The sequence below is a fragment of the Loxodonta africana genome, chromosome 14, assembly GCF_030014295.1.
Source record: "Loxodonta africana isolate mLoxAfr1 chromosome 14, mLoxAfr1.hap2, whole genome shotgun sequence".
Taxonomy (NCBI): Eukaryota; Metazoa; Chordata; class Mammalia; order Proboscidea; family Elephantidae; genus Loxodonta; species Loxodonta africana.
The window spans coordinates 87,145,889-87,165,224 of NC_087355.1; the positions used below are offsets into that span (position 1 = coordinate 87,145,889).

The following is a 19,336-nucleotide window of genomic DNA, read 5'->3' on the forward strand; positions in this document are numbered from 1 at the left end:
GCTGTAGAGGGGCCCGTATTTACCAACGTGAATACATTTTGCCAAAAAGCTGGGTGTAAAAAAAAAAAACAGTAAAAAGCTCTATATAAAACATATGTGATAGATTTCTGGAAAGGTCACCTGTGTTTGTGTGTATGCAACTGTATTTAAATATTTAAATGTCTGCCTGGAAGAACCTACAGGCAGGAAAACATTGCTTACCTCTGGGCAAGCAGAACTGTGAGTAATGCTTAGGATTTTCTTTATAGCCCTTTACATTTTCTTATTTTATGTTTGCAAGGAATGAATTAATTTTAGAAAACAGAAAAAGCAGTAAAGCTATTTGTAGTCACACACACACACTCACACACACACACACACACTCAAATACTTTTCAATCCCAGCCTGAGACAGTGCCACACCTGAATGTCCTGCACGTACCTTTCCTGTCAGTGTCTAAGTCCGAGTTGTGATCTGCCTGTCAGGAGCTGAGTGAAAGCCCTGCCTCAACAGGACTGATCCTAACAGGATTCGAGTTTGTGGACTGCATTGGCCCAGATGTGTGGACTCAGAGATCTTCGTGGGGAATTTTTCTCCTTCACACAAAAGCTCATCCTTTTGTTTTGGGGGCACTCTAGTGCCTGGCCGCTTCAGGGTAATTGCTGTGGAGGGCCAGACAGAGCCCGGCCTAGAGGCTGTAATCCAAGAGCAAATTTGTTTTAAGGCCCCAGAAGGTTCGTTTGTCCAGGAGGCCTGACAAAGGCAACTTTAGAGCTCTCACTACATTTTCTTCTGGAGGCCTGGAACAGACTGGACTGTGGACAAGTGAGAATGAAGTATTATGAGGTGGCAAGGGCTCTGACTGAACTTGGGGGCCGCCACCCTGGCTTCTGGCTCTGTTAGAGGGCCCTGTGAGACTTGACAGGTGACTGCTTCCCTCTAGGCCACCATTTTCCCCATCATCCCTATTTTTTCTTTTTCCTGCTTCCCTTCTGGCAGCTCCGAGCTCATGTGTTAAGTCAGCTGACTCTGTCTCTTTCTCTGTCTCTCTCTGTGTCCCCATACCCACACACACACACACACACATGCTCCTTCTGGACAACTGATGCACACGTGTTCGTGGAAGACAACTAACACACCCTCTTGGACAACTCCCTATGCACTCCCTAGCACACACTCACCAGATCATGCATGCACACACCCTATACTCACACACACATGACACACGGACATGCGAAGTGTGCGACGGGCCCACCTGCCCTCTGTGCCTGCCCATGGCTGCCTGCACTCCACAGCAGCAGTATCCAGAGCAGGAAGGCTGTGGAGTTCCTTCGGAGGGTGCCCATGGCTCTCTTGTGCTTCGAGACGAGTGTTTCTTGGCCGAGAAGGGACGCTATTAGGGTCTACAGGAGCATCACCTGGGCAGAGAAAGACACACCTTTAGAGAAAGAGGAAGACCAGAAGGAGCAATCCCTGAGTTTGTCCAGGAGGAATCTCCCTAGGCCCAGCCTCACTACCATCTTCCTGCTCAGACTCAACTGTTCAAACAGTCAAAAGCATGACCTTCTAAAGAGTGAAGCCAATTGTCACCCTTCCCTTCCTCAGTCTGCCCATCCATCCTGCCATCCACCTAATATGTGTATTGAGGGCCCTTACTCTGTCCATCCATCTCTCCATCCACCCAATTAACACACATATATTGAGAACCCTCAGTCCATCCATCCATCCCTCCATCCGCCCAATTAACACATGTGTATTGAGGACCCTCCAGGCCCTGTGGTTGGACTTGGGGCTGCAGAGAGGAGTAAAAGAGGGCCTCGGAGCTTGAGGATCTCACAGGCACACCCTGCCCAAGGTCTTGCCATGAACCTTCCTCATCCCCTACTGAACCCAGCACACATGACCTGCCATGGTCTTCCCACCCTGTCCCGCTGTATCCCTCACCTCTCCCCACTTCCCACCATCTGCACTGGTAACTATGAACCATTTGCCCGTTTCCCACCGATGCCAGATCTAGGACACCCGTTGTTTCTTTGGGAGTTTTCATCTGCCTGGAATCCTCACTCCTACCTGAACCCCCTGGCAGGACTCAGCTCACGTGTTCCTTTTCTAGAAAGTCTTTCCCAGATAGATGAGGACCAGACCTCAGCTCCTACAGTTCCCCAGGCTCCCCTTCTCCTAGCAATGGGCCATTACTTTGAGAATCCATTTGTGGTATCAGGCCCCTCACACGGTATGATCCATGCAGGCGGAGCCAAGCTGACTCAGCTCTATGCCCTCAGCATGGATGAGAGCCCCTCACACGCAGTCAGTTTTCAGTAACTATCTTTGAATGAAGAAATGAAGAATTCTTCAAGGGATCCCAGAACCTCAGGTCCTGCAATGGTGGGGAAGTTATCTCAAGGGCAAAGGGCAAACCATCATCATGAGAATTATTCTGCTGCAAGGAACAGGTGCGTACATTTCCCCCCCAACTCTGGAATTTTAATAAACAGGAAAATATTAAGTGGGTGGTAAGGGAGAAGTTTAGGAGCCAATGCATTTAATCCATCATTGTGTTTCAAGCCCCTAAAGTGCTGCATATGTGTGCAGTGACAAATGGGAAGGCCACAGAGAATCATGGGGACATGCTCCACAGAACGGATGCCCGCTGCACCACGAGGGTCCTGGACCAGGGCTGGGAGGGGACTGGGAACATGAAAACCATGGGCCCGGGGCGGGGGAGCTCATGGGTACATGCAGGCGTGTGTGTACGTGGGTGTGCATGTTTTTCTTTTCACGACATTTTTTTCTGAATTGTGTTGATACTTCAGCTTTTCACCAATGGCAATTTAAAGCAATTGAAAGTGTGCCTGAGACTCAGAAGTTGTTGTTGGTTACTGTCAAGTCCAACTCATGGTGACTCCCTGTGTGCAGTTCAGAACCTCTCCACAGGGTTTTCAAGGATGTAAACTTTCAGAAGTAGATCACCAGGCCTGTTTTCCCAGGCGCCCCTGGGTGGATTCGAACTGCCAACCTTTCACTAGTAGTTGAGCCTGGATAAGCTACGAAGTATATATCAACAGAGCTGGGCCTGATGACAAACAGCTGAACCAGTCTCCAGGATGGTATCCCTTTCTCTCTCTCTCTCTCACACACACACACACACACAAATATCAGGAGAAAAGGTCAAATGTACGTTTGAAATCTTGAGGACCACCAGCCCTCATCAGCCACATGAGCCCTACCCTCTGCCCCCCCTGCCCCCTGCAGTGTCTGCCCTCCATCCACATGGGATTCCTTGAGGCTCTCAGAGGCAAATGTTCTCACATCCATCCGGTGCACCACGCAGGCTGCTCCCTGATCCTGGAATGCCCTTCCCCAGCTTGGCCTCGTTGTTGTTCAGCTCAGTTTCAGTCAGTTCTTGCAACAGCCCTGTAGGCTGACCGTTATAAACTGATTTCTGCTGTGGGAAGTAACTTGCCCAGGTCGCACTCCTAGAAGCAGTTGAGCAGTGATCTGAAACCTCGTAATTCGCAAGCAGACATATTGTCCTGAGAAAATTCAGCTCTAAGTTCTTCCAAGCCTCTCAGTGTGTGGTACTTTGTTACAGCAGTCCTAGGAAACTAAGGGTGGTACAGTGGTTAAGGTTGGTGGTTCGAACCCAGCCAGCGGCTTTGAGGGAGAATGACCTGGCGATCTGCTTCTCTAAAGATTACAGCCTAGGAAATCCTACTGTATCACATGAGGTCGCTAGAAGTTGGAATCCAACAATAACAACAGGAAACTAATACAGCAGATAACTTCTGCAAAGCACGCACCACTAGGAATAAGAGAGCTAGACTTGGACTTGGGTCTGTCTGACACCAAAGTCATGCTCTTTCTAGAACTAATCATTAGCATATACTATGTGCATGCTAAGAGCCAAGAACAGTTCTGAGGCTTTTATACATAATAACCCACTTAATCTTAACAAGAGGCATCACTGGCACCAGCTAACTGGGTGGGTAACTGAGGCACACAAGGCTTAAGTAGCCATGATTCTATACCGAGGAGCCAGGATTCAAACCCAGGCAGCCTGTGCAGGCTCATGGACATACCCACTTGGAAACATCACTTCTCTCTGGGTGTTTGGAATCAGGTTGGAGTAACACTTAGTTCTTAAGCACAGAAGCAGTGAGAGAAACAAGCAAAGGATGCAGCGAAAAATCAAGCTACTCATCACCCAGTTCACAGGAACAAGAGGACAAGGGCAGCAAAGGGGGAGGGGGGAGACTTGCTACAGAATGAACTTTCAGATAACACCCGAGAAGAAGGGCCTTCCACCCAGAATAAATGGGCTGAGTGAGGCAGGCCTGGTATGGAGCCCTGCCTTTGCTCCTTGTTGTTGTTGTTGTTAGGTGCCATCGAGTCAGTTCTGACCCATAGCGACCCTATGCACAAGAGAATGAAACACTGCCTGGTCCTGTACCATCCTCATGATGGTTGTTATGCTTGAGCCCATTGTTGCAGCCACTGTGTCGATACATCTCATTGAGCGCCTTCCTCTTTTTTTTTTTTTTTTACATTCAAGTAGGCTTTCTTTATTAAAAAATAAATAAATCATTCCTGCATTGTACTGTTAAGCTTGACTTAACTGCAAAATAACCTTTGGTGTCATTAGGGACCAAATGATGTTACTTTAACAGCCTCATCTACACTAGAGATAATATGATGCAGAGGCTTAACCATATTCTCAGTGATAATAGTTAGCACCAAGGTTTTTTGTTTTTTTTTTTTATAATAACTTTTATTAAGCTTCAAGTGAACGTTTACAAATCCAATCAGTCTGTCACATATAAGTTTACATACATCTCACTCCCTACTCCCACTTACTCTCCCCGTCTTGAGTCAGCCCTTTCAGTCTCTCCTTTCTTGACAATTTTGCCGGCTTCCCTCTCTCTCTATCCTCCCATCCCCCCTCCAGGCAAGAGTTGCCAACACAATCTCAAGTGTCCACCTGATATAATTAGCTCACTCTTCATCAGCATCTCTCTCCCACCCGCTGACCAGTCCCTTTCATTTCTGATGAGTTGTCTTCGGGGATGGTTCCTGTCCTGTGTCAACAGAAGGTCTGGGGAGCATGGCCGCCGGGATTCCTCCAGTCTCAGTCAGACCATTAAGTTTGGTCTTCTTATGAGAATTTGGGGTCTGCATCCCACTGATCTCCTGCTCCCTCAGGGGTCCTCTGCTGAGCTCCCTGTCTGGGCAGACATCGATTGTGGCCGGGCACCAACTAGTTCTTCTGGTCTCAGGATGATGTAGGTCTCTGGTTCATGTGGCCCTTTCTGTCTCTTGGGCTCTTAGTTGTCATGTGGGCTTGGTGTTCTTCATTTTCCTTTGCTCCAGGTGGGTTGAGACCAATTGCTGCATCTTAGATGGCTGCTTGTTAGCATTTAAGACCCCAGACGCCACATTTCAAAGTGGGATGCAGAATGATTTCATAATAGAATTATTTTGCCAATTGACTTAGAAGTCCCCGCAAACCATGTTCCCCAGACCCCCGCGCTTGCTCCGCTGACCTTTGAAGCATTCATTTTATCCCGGAAACTTCTTTGCTTTTGGTCCAGTCCAATTGAGCTGACCTTCCATGTATTGAGTGTTGTCTTTCCCTTCACCTAAAGCAGTTCTTATCTACTGATTAATCAATAAAAAACCCTCTTCCACCCTCCCTCCCTCCCCGCCTCGTAACCACAAAAGTATGTGTTCTTCTCAGGTTTACTATTTCTCAAGATCTTATAATAGTGGTCTTATACAATATTTGTCCTTTTGCCTCTGACTAATTTCGCTCAGCATAATGCCTTCCAGGTTCCTCCATGTTATGAAATGTTTCAGAGATTCGTCACTGTTCTTTATCGATGCGTAGTATTCCATTGTGTGAATATACCACAATTTATTTACCCATTCATCCGTTGATGGACACCTTGGTTGCTTCCAACTTTTTGCTATTGTAAACAGAGCTGCAATAAACATGGGTGTGCATATATCTGTTTGTATGAAGGCTCTTGTATCTCCAGGGTATATTCCTAGGAGTGGGATTTCTGGGTTGTATGGTAGTTCTATTTCTAACTGTTTAAGATAACGCCAGATAGATTTCCAAAGTGGTTGTACCATTTTACATTCCCACCAGCAGTGTATGAGAGTTCCAATCTCTCCGCAGCCTCTCCAACATTTATTATTTTGTGTTTTTTGGATTAATGCCAGCCTTGCTGGTGTGAGATGGAATCTCATCGTAGTTTTAATTTGCATTTCTCTAATGGCTAATGATCGAGAGCATTTTCTCATGTATCTGTTGGCTGCCTGAATATCTTCTTTAGAGAAATGTGTGTTCATATCCTTTGCCCACTTCTTGATTGGGTTGTTTGTCTTTTTGTGGTTGAGTTTTGCCAGAATCATGTAGATTTTAGAGATCAGGCGCTGGTCGGAGATGTCATAGCTGAAAATTCTTTCCCAATCTGTAGGTGGTCTTTTTACTCTTTTGGTGAAGTCTTTAGATGAGCATAGGTGTTTGATTTTTAGGAGCTCCCAGTTATCGGGTTTCTCTTCATCATTTTTGGTAATGTTTAGTATTCTGTTTATACCTTGTATTAGGGCTCCTAGGGTTGTCCCAATTTTTTCTTCCATGATCTTTATCGTTTTAGTCTTTATGTTTAGGTCTTTGATCCACTTGGAGTTAGTTTTTGTGCATGGTGTGAGGTATGGGTCCTGTTTCATTTTTTTGCAAATGGATATCCAGTTATGCCAGCACCATTTGTTAAAAAGGCTATCTTTTCCCCAGTTAATTGACACTGGTCCTTTGTCAAATATCAGCTGCTCATACGTGGATGGATCTATGTCTGGGTTCTCAATTCTGTTCCATTGGTCTATGTGTCTGTTGTTGTACCAATACCAGGCTGTTTTGACTACTGTGGCTGTATAATAGGTTCTGAAGTCAGGTAAGGTGAGGCCTCCCACTTTCTTCTTCTTTTTCAGTAGTGCTTTGCTTATCCGGGGCTTCTTTCCGTTCCATATGAAATTGGTGATTTGTTTCTCTATCCCCTTAAAATATGACATTGGAATTTGGATCGGAAGTGCGTTAAATGTATAGATGGCTTTTGGTAGAATAGACATTTTTACTATGTTAAGTCTTCCTATCCATGAGCAAGGTATGTTTTTCCACTTAAGTATGTCCTTTTGAATTCCTTGTAGTAGAGCTTTGTAGTTTTCTTTGTATAGGTCTTTTACATCCTTGGTAAGATTTATTCCTAAGTATCTTATCTTCTTGGGGGCTATTGTGAATGGTATTGATTTGGTTATTTCCTCTTCGGTGTTCTTTTTGTTGATGTAGAGGAATCCAAGTGATTTTTGTATGTTTATTTTATAACCTGAGACTCTGCCAAACTCTTCTATTAGTTTCAGTAGTTTTCTGGAGGATTCCTTAGGGTTTTCTGTGTATATAATCATGTCATCTGCAAATAGTGATAACTTTACTTCTTCCTTGCCAATCCGGATACCTTTTATTTCTTTGTCTAGCCTGATTGCCCTGGCTAAGACTTCCAACACGATGTTGAATAAGAGCGGTGATAAAGGGCATCCTTGTCTGGCTCCCGTTCTCAAGGGAAATGCTTTCAGGTTCTCTCCATTTAGAGTGATATTGGCTGTTGGCTTTGCATAGATGCCCTTTATTATGTTGAGGAATTTTCCTTCAATTCCTATTTTGGTGAGAGTTTTTATCATGAATGGGTGTTGGACTTTGTCAAATGCCTTTTCTGCATCAATTGATAAGATCATGTGGTTTTTGTCTTTTGATTTATTTATGTGATGGATTACATTAATGGTTTTTCTGATATTAAACCAGCCTTGCATACCTGGTATAAATCCCACTTGATTAGGGTGAATTATTTTTTTGATGTGTCGTTGGATTCTATTGGCTAGAATTTTGTTGAGGATTTTTGCATCAATGTTCATGAGGGATATAGGTCTATAATTTTCTTTTTTTGTAATGTCTTTACCTGGTTTTGGTATCAGGGAGATGGTGGCTTCATAGAATGAGTTGGGTAGTATTCCGTCATTTTGTATGCTTTGGAATACCTTTAGTAGTAGTGGTGTTAACTCTTCTCTGAAAATTTGGTAGAACTCTGCAGTGAAGCCGTCCGGGCCAGGACTTTTTTTTGTTGGGAGTTTTTTGATTACCGTTTCAATCTCTTTTTTTGTTATGGGTCTATTTAGTTGTTCTACTTCTGAATGTGTTAGTTTAGGTAGGTAGTGTTTTTCCAGGAATTCATCCATTTCTTCTAGGTTTTCCAATTTGTTAGAGTACAATTTTTCATAATAATCTGAAATGATTGTTTTAATTTCATTTGGTTCTGTTGTGATGTGGTCCTTCTCGTTTCTTATTCGGGTTATTTGTTTCCTTTCCTGTATTTCTTTAGTCAGTCTAGCCAATGGTTTATCAATTTTGTTAATTTTTTCAAAGAACCAGCTTTTGGCTTTGTTAATTCTTTCGATTGTTTTTCTGTTCTCTAATTCATTTAGTTCAGCTCTAATTTTTATTATTTGTTTTCTTCTGGTGCCTGATGGATTCTTTTGTTGCTCACTTTCTATTTGTTCAAGTTGTAGGGACAGTTCTCTGATTTTGGCTCTTTCTTCTTTTTGTATGTGTGCATTTATTGATATAAATTGGCCTCTGAGCACTGCTTTTGCTGTGTCCCAGAGGTTTTGATAGGAAGTATTTTCATTCTCGTTGCTTTCTATGAATTTCCTTATTCCCTCCTTGATGTCTTCTATAACCCAGTCTTTTTTCAGGAGGGTATTGTTCATTTTCCAAGTATTTGATTTCTTTTCCCTCGTTTTTCTGTTATTGATCTCTAGTTTTATTGCCTTGTGGTCTGAGAAGATGCTTTGTAATATTTCGATGTTTTGGACTCTGCAAAGGTTTGTTTTATGACCTAATATGTGGTCTATTCTAGAGAATGTTCCATGTGCGCTGGAAAAAAAAGTATATTTTGCAGCAGTTGGGTGGAGAGTTCTGTATAAGTCAATGAGGTCAAGTTGGTTGATTGTTGTAATTAGATCTTCCGTGTCTCTGTTGAGCTTCTTACTGGATGTCCTGTCCTTCTCCGAAAGTGGTGTGTTGAAGTCTCCTACTATAATTGTGGAGGTATCTATCTTGCTTTTCAGTTCTGTTAAAATTTGATTTATGTATCTTGCAGCCCTGTCATTGGGTGCGTAAATATTTAATATGGTTATGTCTTCCTGATCAATTGTCCCTTTTATCATTATATAGTGTCCTTCTTTATCCTTTGTGGTGGATTTAAGTCTAAAGTCTATTTTGTCAGAAATTAATATTGCTACTCCTCTTCTTTTTTGCTTATTGTTTGCTTGATATACTTTTTTCCATCCTTTGAGTTTTAGTTTGTTTGTGTCTCTAAGTCTAAGGTGTGTCTCTTGTAGGCAGCATATAGATGGATCGTGTTTCTTTATCCAGTCTGTGACTCTCTGTCTCTTTATTGGTGCATTTAGTCCATTTACATTCAGGGTAATTATAGATAAATAAGTTTTTAGTGCTGTCATTTTGATGCCTTGCCTTCCTCTTTTTTGCTGACCCTCTGTTTTACCAAGCATGATGTCCTTCTCCAGGCACTGATCCCTTCTGAAAACACGTCCAAAGTTTGTCAGATGCAGTCTCACCATCCTTGCTTCCAAGGAGCACTCTGGTTGTACTTCTTCCAAGACAGATTTGTTCGCTCTTTTGCCCCTTAGTGATATGAATAAGCAGTTCTTAAACTCCGTTCTCTTACCCATGAAATGGAGACAGTTTCCATTCCATCAGAAGGATGTTGTGAGGGAGACATGAAACAAAATCTGTAAAGCAAGCAACACAGATCCTGGCACACTCAAAAACAAGCAAACAAACTCACTGCCATCAAGCCGATGACAGCTCATGGTGGCCCCGTCAGTTACAAAGTAGACCTGCTCCGTAAGACTCTCTTGGCTGTAATCTTTACCAAAGCAGATAGCCAGGCCTTTGTTCTGAATTGTAGCTGGATGGGTTTAAACCACCAATCTTTAGGTTAGTAGTTGAGTACAAACCATTTGCACCTCCCAGGACTTTGGCATATACTAGGTGCTCAGGAAACGTGAGATGTTTTGGAGCCTAGACCCCCGACCTCTCAGCCCACCCCAGGTGCAGTCCCAGCAAGCAGGGGCACCCTCTCTCCATTCTTTCCCCCCAGGCCCTGAGCTGCTGCCAGGGACTGGCTGCAGAGCTGGCACGATACAGGCCACACCCCTGGCCTGGGAGGCAGAGCTCTGCCATTAGTCCCCCAAAGTCTAGCAATTAATTTACTGAGCTGGATTCCTTCCACAAGCCAGCCGATTGCCATGGTAACCAGCATTCACTATTCAAGGACCCAGAGGAAGGGAGAGGGAAAACAAGGCCCAGAAAGCAATCGAGAGAGAGAAAATGAGATGTGGAGCATTGCAGGGGCAGCCTGGGCAGAGGGTGAGCTGGGTCTGATCTAGGGGGTCAGGCAACTGCCCATCGTGGCTGGGGGCTGGGAGACGAGGCCCTGCCAGTGTGTTGCTGGGTAACGCAGGAATCTAGTTGGGATATGAAAGCTTGGTGTGGCTGTGTCCAGATAGCTGAGGGTGTCTTTCTGCCACAGGCCCAGCTCTGGGCTCTGCTGCTGCCCTGCTGAGCCATCTAGGACATGAACTGCATGTTCTGTGTCGGAGGAGCAGGGAGAAGGGGCAGGGAGGGGGGCCACATTCTCAACAAGGCTGTCCAAGAGCCAGTGGAGGTCACTGGAGAGCCTGGGTCCCGGATTCAAACCCCGGCTCCGTGCAATGTGCAGTAAGCCCTCTTAGTCCACAAACACACCTTGAGTTCACCTACATGCCAGATATTTGACTTTTCTTGGGGCAGCTAGCATGACTCAGCTTCTCAGTTGGAAGCCCCATGATCAAAGGCCAATTCTGCCAATTACTTGCTGTGCAAACCAGGGGACATTACTCAACCTCTCTGGGCCTCGGTCCTTTCATATGTGAAGTGGGGCTACTAATACCTAGGTCACAGGCTTGCTGGAAGAATTAAACAAGCTGCTGCATGTCAAAAGCTTAGAATGCACCTGGTCATAGTAGTGCTTAAGGTGTGTTATTTTTATTATTCTCCAATCCTTAGTTCCCTCACCTGTAAAATGGGAATAATACCCCTTACTTTCTACATCTGTGGAGGAGATTACATGAGATAATGGGTATGACAATTGCTTGTAATGCAAAATATTGCCGTTATTGCCATAATAGGATATCAGGTGAAGGTTTGTTAGTCTCAGCTCCTCAGTGGATAGACTCAGTTGATGGTAACTCCATTTGGGTATTGGAGATGGTTCTTTGGTCACTATACACCCAAGTGCATAAATGGAGAAAATATAGAAGTGTCAAGGATTTCATTTTACTTGGATCCCTAATCAACACCCATGGAAGCAGCAGTCAAGAAATCAAAGGACACATTGCATTGGGCAAATCTGCTGCAAAAGACCTCTTTAAAGTGTTGAAAAGTGAAGATGTCACCTTGAGGACTACGGTGCGTCTGACCAAAGCCACGGTGTTTTCAATCGCCTCATATGCATGTGAAAGCTAGACAATGAATAAGGAAGACCATAGAAGAATCGACATCTTTGAATTATGGTGCTGGCAAAGAATATTGAATATACCATGGACCGCCAAAAGAACAAACAAATCTGTCTTGGAGGAAGTACAGCCAGAATGCTCCTTAGAAGCAAGGATGGCAAGACTGCGTCTTACATACTTTTGATATGTTATTGGGAGGGACCAGTCCCTGGAGAAGGGCATCATGCTTGGTAAAGTAGAGGGTCAGCAAAAAAGAGGAAAACCCCTAATGAGATGTATTGACACGGTGGCTGCAACAATGGGCTCAAGCATAACGATTGTGAGGATTGCGCAGGACCAGGCAATGTTTTGTTCTGTTGTACATGGGGTCGCTGTGAGTTGGAACCGACTCAACAGCACCTAACAACAACAATAATGCACCCAAGTGCTACCTGATTGGTAAATTATTCCCCTGGGTATTTTGGCAATGTACGCACGCATGTGTGTAGGTGTGTGCATGTGTGTGTATACCAATCTTCCCTTTCTACTGGGTGATAAATGTCTTGATGAGCAAAAGTGGACTTAGTTTTCACTGATCCTTAACACACCATTTGCACAGAGTAGATGCTCAGAGAATTAATAAATAAAAATGGCAGCTCATCCAATGAACGGTGAGCAAACAATGACACAAATCATATAAACAGTAGCCAGGACTATGCTGGTTGCTTTACTTGCTTCATTTCTTTACAACAAGTGGGCAAAGTGGTTATTATAGTTTCGGAACCTCGAGTTCAGAAAAGTCAAGGAACATGCCTGAGGTCATACAGCCAGGAAGCGGTAGGACTGGGAATTTATCCCAGGCCACTCTAAATTCTAAATTCCGTTTTCTTTTTCCGCTTAGCCAGGGAGGACTGGTCTCCCACACTTTCCAGAAAGGAAGTACTTGTAAAAGGGGAGGAAGGAGAAGATTTCAGCCCTTTAGGAGCCTCCGGTCCTGCTAACAGCAACATCTATTCTGCTTTTATCTCCCCCGCCACCCATTCAGACACGCCAACTACTTCAACAGCATCAACTTGAGCCCTCGCCACCAAACTTCAGACAGAGTCATCTGATTGAAGGAGATGGAAGGCAAGAATAAAATGCCTTTTCCTAACCTCCTTCTTTGTGCAATCAGATTCAGAAAGGTTTCTTACAGGTTAGTTTTTCTCTTCACTGCTTCCCTAAGTAAAGCCCAGTTGCCAGCTGTCTCTCGCCCAGTTGTTAAAAACTGAGAGTGAAACTCAATACATAGCTGCCTGTTCTTGACACAATGAAGACTTCATCAATTAGGCTCCAAAGGATTGGGCTCCTTATCCTGAAGCCTTCAACGACTGCACCACTCTGTGTGCCCTTCGGAGTCACTGAGTCATTGATTCAACAAGTGTCTTTGGAGTTCCCAACTGGGCACAGCGATGTCCCTGCCTAAGTGCAGGTTACTTTCCAAGGAAGGAGAGAGAAAGCAAGCAAATACACAAATAAATAAACAAGATGGCTTCTGAGACTGAGAATGATTTGGACGCCATGAAACAGGATCATGCTGTACAAGGTGGGCTTGGGTAGGACAGTTCATACACATTGTAAAAAAGAAAGCCTTCTCTGAGTTGGGGCCATGTGAGCTGAGATCTGAAGAATGGAAAGGAGCCAGCCATTCCAAGTGGGGAGAGGGTGGGGAGGCTAGTGGAAAGCCTCCTTCAGTCCTTGGATCCCTGTAACCCCCGTCCCCGGCCTTTCTGCCCATTCTCACAATGGCCCGAAAAGCTGCTGAAGAAGCATGGGATGAACACTGTGGGAATCTTCCTGCCCTGGGATAAAGCTCAAGACCCCTCATCATAGACCTGCAGAGGCCAGCTTGTCTCTACCTCTCCAGCCTCACCTTCTGCCCCCACTCCCCCCTTGCATGTTTACTTGGAACTGTGTGAACAAAGGAGGTGGGGAGAGATGCCATGCGCTACAGGGGCGGGGCACTGTGGGGCATCCTGCATCCCCTGATTCAGTGGGGCAAGGATGAGCGAGTTTCCCATGAGTCACACGGGCACCACGAAGATAGGTGGGCTTGGGTCACTGGGCCAGAGCCCAGCCAGCATGTCAGTTTGCGCAACAAGGAGATTCCAGCTCTAAGAAGCCATGACCGGCACTGAGAGGGCAGAAGATGAAAGGGCTTTTTTCATCTTTGATGTTCTGGAGAGACCTAACCAGAAGAGATCTCCTAGGTTGGGGGAGTCTTAGGTGAGGATGCTCCAAGAGAGAACCAAGGCAATGAGGTATTAGCGGCAAAGATAGCCAAGAAAGAGCTACTCCTGCAGCTGCTGAAAACTAGCTGCTGTTGAGTCGACTCTGGCTCGTGGCAACTCTACATGTTGGAGTAGAACTATGCTCCCTAGAGTTTTCAGTGGCTGATTTTTTTTTTCCAGAAATAGATCTCCAGGCCTTCATTCCGAGGCACCTCTGGGTGGACTTGAACCTCCAATCTTTCTGTTAGCAGCTGAGTGTGTTAACCATTTGTACCACCCAGGGATTCCTGCAGCCATGGAAGCTGGGAGCTACTAACTCCTCACCTCCCCCTTCATCCCCACCCCAAGACCCCAGAGACGCTAGATCCACAGAGTAAGGGAGGGAGAGGGAAGAGATCAGTACACTGATCCTTACACCCTTGCCCAGTTTTGCCCAAAGTCCAGTGGTGCCCAGAGCTTTTGTGTTACATGAGGCAACCATCACCCTCCCTTTTTTAAAAAACTTAAGCCAGTTGCAGCTGGGCTTCTTTGACTTGCAAACCTCATAGTAGGCACTTGGTGCATGTGACAAGGCCCTATAATACTGCCACCTCATCTCTGGGGTCCATCTCACCCTCTCCCACATGGCTTCCCTGGTCCCTTAAACTCCTGGCTGGGCTCCATGTGTTGTCTCCTCTTCCTCTTCTTTCATCTTGGATTGACAACTCAGTTTAGCTACTTTTTCCCAGAATTACCCTGTTCAACCTCCCTCTCTTCCCCCACCCAAGAGGTGACTTCCCACGTCCATTGAGATGCCTCCTCCTTGCGCCACTGGAGTGGCAGCTCAGTTAGGAGGGCTCGCCCTCCCTCCAGCCAACCCTGCCCATCGGTGAAAGCAGACATCCACGGCCCTCTGGTGTTTAGTTAGTTTCTTCAAGCATCTTAGAGCTGTAATAACCCTGTTCTTACTCCTTCTCACATTTTCAGTGTTGAATCTTTCCCGATATTTTCTTTTTTTTCCCAAAATATACCATCTCAGTTCTTCATAAGAGAGGGTCTCAGGTTACAGGGTCCTGAGGACACAAAGATATTTCTGCTTAACTTATTTTGAGCAGTGTCTGGTCTGGTGAAGCAATTTATATAAATAGTGCCACACCATCCACACAGATTTTGAAGGTACTGTTCCATGCAGCTCCCCTTTTCTGGCAGAGAATAACAAGAAGCCACAGCAGAGCCCCTGTGAGATGTGAGGCAGCAAGGAGGGAGAGACAGGAAACTTGGGCCCTGAGAGACTCCAGTTGGGTTCCTGTCTCCATCACTCACTAGCTGATCTCAGCTAAAGTCCTTTTCTATGCTTCAGTCCTACCACCTGTCTGCCGGTTTGTCAAACTGTGGTGGCTTGCCTGTTGCTGTGATTCTGGAAAGTATGCCATCGGTACGTCAAATACCAGTAGGGTCACCCATGGTGGATAGCCTCAGTGGAGCTTCCAGACTAAGGCAGACTAAAAAGAAAGGCTATCAACTACTGAATATTATCCAGGGAAAACCCTATGGATGGCAGGATAGTGTACAAGACTTAAACTTGCTTACTTTGGATGCATCATCAAGAGGGACCAATCGCTGGAGAAGGACAACATGTTTGGTACAGTGGGGGGCTAGCAGCGGTAACGGAACCCTCCGTGAGACGGACGGACACAATAGCCACAACAATGAACTCAAACACGCCAACAATCAAGGGGACGGCCCAGGACGGGGCAATGTTTTGTTCTGTTCTACATGGGGAGGCAGTGAGTCTGAGCTGACCCACAACAACGAACTCAAACACACCAACAACCAAGGGGACGGCCCAGGACGGGGCAATGTTTTGTTCTGTTCTACATGGGGAGGCAGTGAGTCTGAGCTGACTAGATAGCAACTAACAACAACAAGTTGCCTCATCTGTAAAACAGGACCGATTTTACCTACCTCATCGGTTGACTAAAGGGATAGAGTCCCGGGTACAGTGCATGCTTGTAATCAACGGCAATGGCAACCATAAAGAAAACGCGAAGCACTCAAGAAACAGAAACTATTACCCTCAGCAAATCCCTCTCAGAGCTTAGTTCATGCTGCGATTATGCACCGCCATCTAACCAACATATGTAGAGAAATCTGAGAGAGTGGTCTACCCCAAAGCTCCCCATCGCCCCATCAGGCACTCAAATCCTCTCTGTCCCTCCTATGTCCTCATCCAAGCTTGGGCGTCTCCAATGAGTAGGTGCTCCAAGACTTTGACTTGTGGACTTGGGATGCGTCATCAGGAAGGACCAGCCGTTGGAGAAGGAAGTCATGGGGGGCCAGTGAGGGCAGGGGGACCCTCCATGAGATGGACTGACACAATGACAGCAACAACGGACTCAAACATACCAACAATCATAAAGATGGCCCAGGACCGGCAACGTTTTGTTCTGTTGTACACAGGGTCACCGTAAGGTGCATCTTAGAACTCTAAAACATCAGAGCAGGGGGAGTTTCAGAGATGTCAGCTGTCTTCAGGGGAGGAGGCTGGAGGGAAGGCCAGTGGCCAAGCTCAGGCCCAGCCTAGGTCCCCCTTTCCCAGTCCAGTGTTCTGCTTCATACCAGGCAGCTCAGACAACTGTGGTGTCTGGATCCCTCCCTTAGAGTCCTCCCTGTGGCCCCTAATCCAAACTTCCAGCTCTGCCCCTTGAGGGCACACACTCCCCACAACCTTGCATGACAGCGTTCCTTCTAAGAGTGAGACTGCTACATCAACCAGAGCACACACCCCCTGCTTACCGTACTCTGTGTATCCCCAAAGGGCATTGCTCACGGGAAGCACAGGTAATACTTGCCGAGGCAGGTCTGCTCATGTTATTCCCCAGCTTAAAGCCTCCTCTGTCCTCTCCAAGACCTTCCCAGCCTCATTCCCTAGCCTCACCTCATGAACCTTATTCCCCAACCTCCAAGAACTTCCCTTTCTTCCTCCCATGCCCCAGCATTTTCTTTTCCTAACTCCTGGACATCGCCTCTGCTGTTACCACTGAGACAACTTCTTTTCCTTGCCAAGCAGACTCCTGCCCATCCTTCAGGGCCCAGCTTATGGGCCACCTCCTTGGGGAAGCTCTCTCTGATGCCTAGGTAGTGAGTGTGCTGCTGTCTTCCCACAGGCTTCTGATTTTTCGCATCCAGCAGTGGCATTAAAATTTATTTATTTATTAGCTTGTCTTCTCCACTGAGTCCCTCCGACTTAGGCGTTGTGTCTCTGGTCTCTCTCCTCAGTACCTGCAATAGTGACAGGCACAGAGAAGGTGCGCCTTACATGAACGGGGAATGAAGCAATGTACTGAGTGCCTGAATTACAAACCAGTTTAGATGGTAAGAGAGGTTTCTTACTTATACTTCTTCTATTTTTTTAAACCCTGTAGCTTCTACTTCCTAAGAGCAGAGCAAGCATGCACCTTGGCTCAGAGGTTCCTTTCTTTGCCTAGTCTCCAGGAATGTTTCTTTCTCCCCAGGAACCACCTCAGTTCCTACCAGGGCCCCCTCGTTCTGCAAACGTGAGCAGGCGAAGGTCAGGCCTGCACCTGGGAGAGCCAGGGTGGACCTGCCACAGCACACGCTTCTCCCCAGGGAACTGATTCACAACCAAGCCCAACACAGAGGGCAAGAGAGGCTTCCCAACCATCACAACACGGGATCTCCAGACCATTCCCTACGAAGGCCATGGCTCTGGCACAGCTCTGTTGGGATTCTCAGGCTCATGTCACCCTGTGCACAGGCTCCTAGACAAGGAGGCTCCCATATGTCTCCCCTGTGAGGGAAGCCCTGCCCGGACCTCTGTGTTCTGCAGTTCCTAGCACTGTCAGGCTTTGTAAACACAGCCTGAGAGCATATGAGTGGGAAAAGGCAACAGGAGGGGCAGAAGAAAAGCACCTTGAAAAGTTCCCTGTGAGGAGGGACCACCACAGTCCCATCCTCTTTTCCTTTCACTTGAAAAGTCACCCAAGTGGTCTGAGATAAACTTGTGACATTGATTCATTCATTAACTCATTCGCTTGTTCATTTACCTCTTCACTTTCTCCTTCGTTCTTTCATGATCTGCCCACATCCCCACCTCCCTGTGCACTCCTGCCTGTCTGCGCTCCCTCCCTTTCTCTCTGACCCCCCCCCCCACTCACCCCCTGCCACCACACATCCCTTGTGCCCCCCAGGCCCAATGCCAGTACCCTAGAGGTAGAGATCAACAAGCCAGGGTTTCTGTCCCAACGACAGTACTTTGTAGGGGTACAGCCGGCCAGACGTCCGGCGCAAACAATTGCAAAACCATGAGGTGAGTTCTGTTCTTCTAAGACTCAGGAAGCTAGCCCTACAGGAAGCCGCTGGTGAGCCCCAGCCCTTGCAGCAACATCTGACACTGAGTAGAGAGTCCTCCTTGGCAGGTTGCTTTACCCCTGCTGGCCTCTTTTTTCTCATCAAGGGACGGTTTAATAAATACCTCTGGGCTTGCTGTAAAAATTATACAAGGGGAGGTGTGTGTGGACACTCGGCACCAGGACTGTGTTCTAGTAAGCAGCATGGTGAGGGGCTGAGTAGGGGTGAGGTGCCTCTCCCCCTTCTCCAAAGCACAGAGTACTGGACCTCTGGCCTCCTCTTCACACGCTGTGGGTGCTGGGCATCAGGGTGGGGTTGTATTTGCTCCTTTGTTCTCTAAGCTCGCCTGGCACAGAGTAGCCATTCAGGGCGTATTGTTTTATTTACATAGGTTATGTTTATGTATATGGTGTACATCTACTAACTCCCTTTGGAAAGGGGGATTGACTGGGTTAGACACTTCCTCTCTTAGTGTGAGAACAGGCTAGAGTGGCTACAGGGGAGTCCTGGGGCTTGCAGGACCCTACAAAGGCCCTAATTCTACAGAAAATGGATCTACCAGGAGCCAAAGGTGTCCCTGTCTCTGAAAGGCCCCACACCTGCTTGCTGACCAGACACCAGGACCCTATGCCCTGAGGCCCACCTTGCTTTCTTAGCTCTTTCTTCAGGTTCCAGCCCAGAGATATACCAAAAGGTACTGGAGAAACAACACAGCCAGGAAATAGAAGAGCTGAATTCAGACCCAGGCCAGTCTTGTATCCTCCGCCACAGCCCAGTCCATGAATTCAGGTCCCATGGGCTCTTCTGGGGGCCTTGACAATGCCCTGGAGCACCAGAGCCATCATGTAATCAGACAGCACCCCCACCCGCCCCCCCCAACAGAGCTGTCAGGAGGAAAGGATGAGCGTCTCTGATGCAGGATGGTGTGTGGCCACTGTGCTAGGCCTGGAAGATACCATCGTAGTTATTTCAATTTCAGCATTCCATTCACTTATTTGTTACCTAACGCCTACTAAGTGCCAGGCTCTGTGCCAGGAGTTTTGCAGATGTTTCAACTCCTTGAAAAGCACTTGGTTATCACAGTTTTAAAATTTCATCATTCCACAGGGATACACTGAGTTCCTAATGTG

At 46.5% G+C, this 19,336-nt stretch overlaps 1 protein-coding gene across 1 annotated transcript in view; it reads right to left on the reverse strand.

Annotated features, from left to right (window-relative positions):
• Positions 1-19,336, reverse strand: part of COL22A1 (collagen type XXII alpha 1 chain) — a 301,234-nt gene that overhangs the window by 279,618 nt on the left and 2,280 nt on the right. The window contains exon 2 of the mRNA XM_064268112.1: positions 1,235-1,397. Within this exon, the coding sequence (XP_064124182.1) occupies positions 1,235-1,325 (91 nt within the window). The 5' untranslated portion in view covers positions 1,326-1,397. The remainder of the gene's footprint in view (positions 1-1,234; positions 1,398-19,336) is intronic.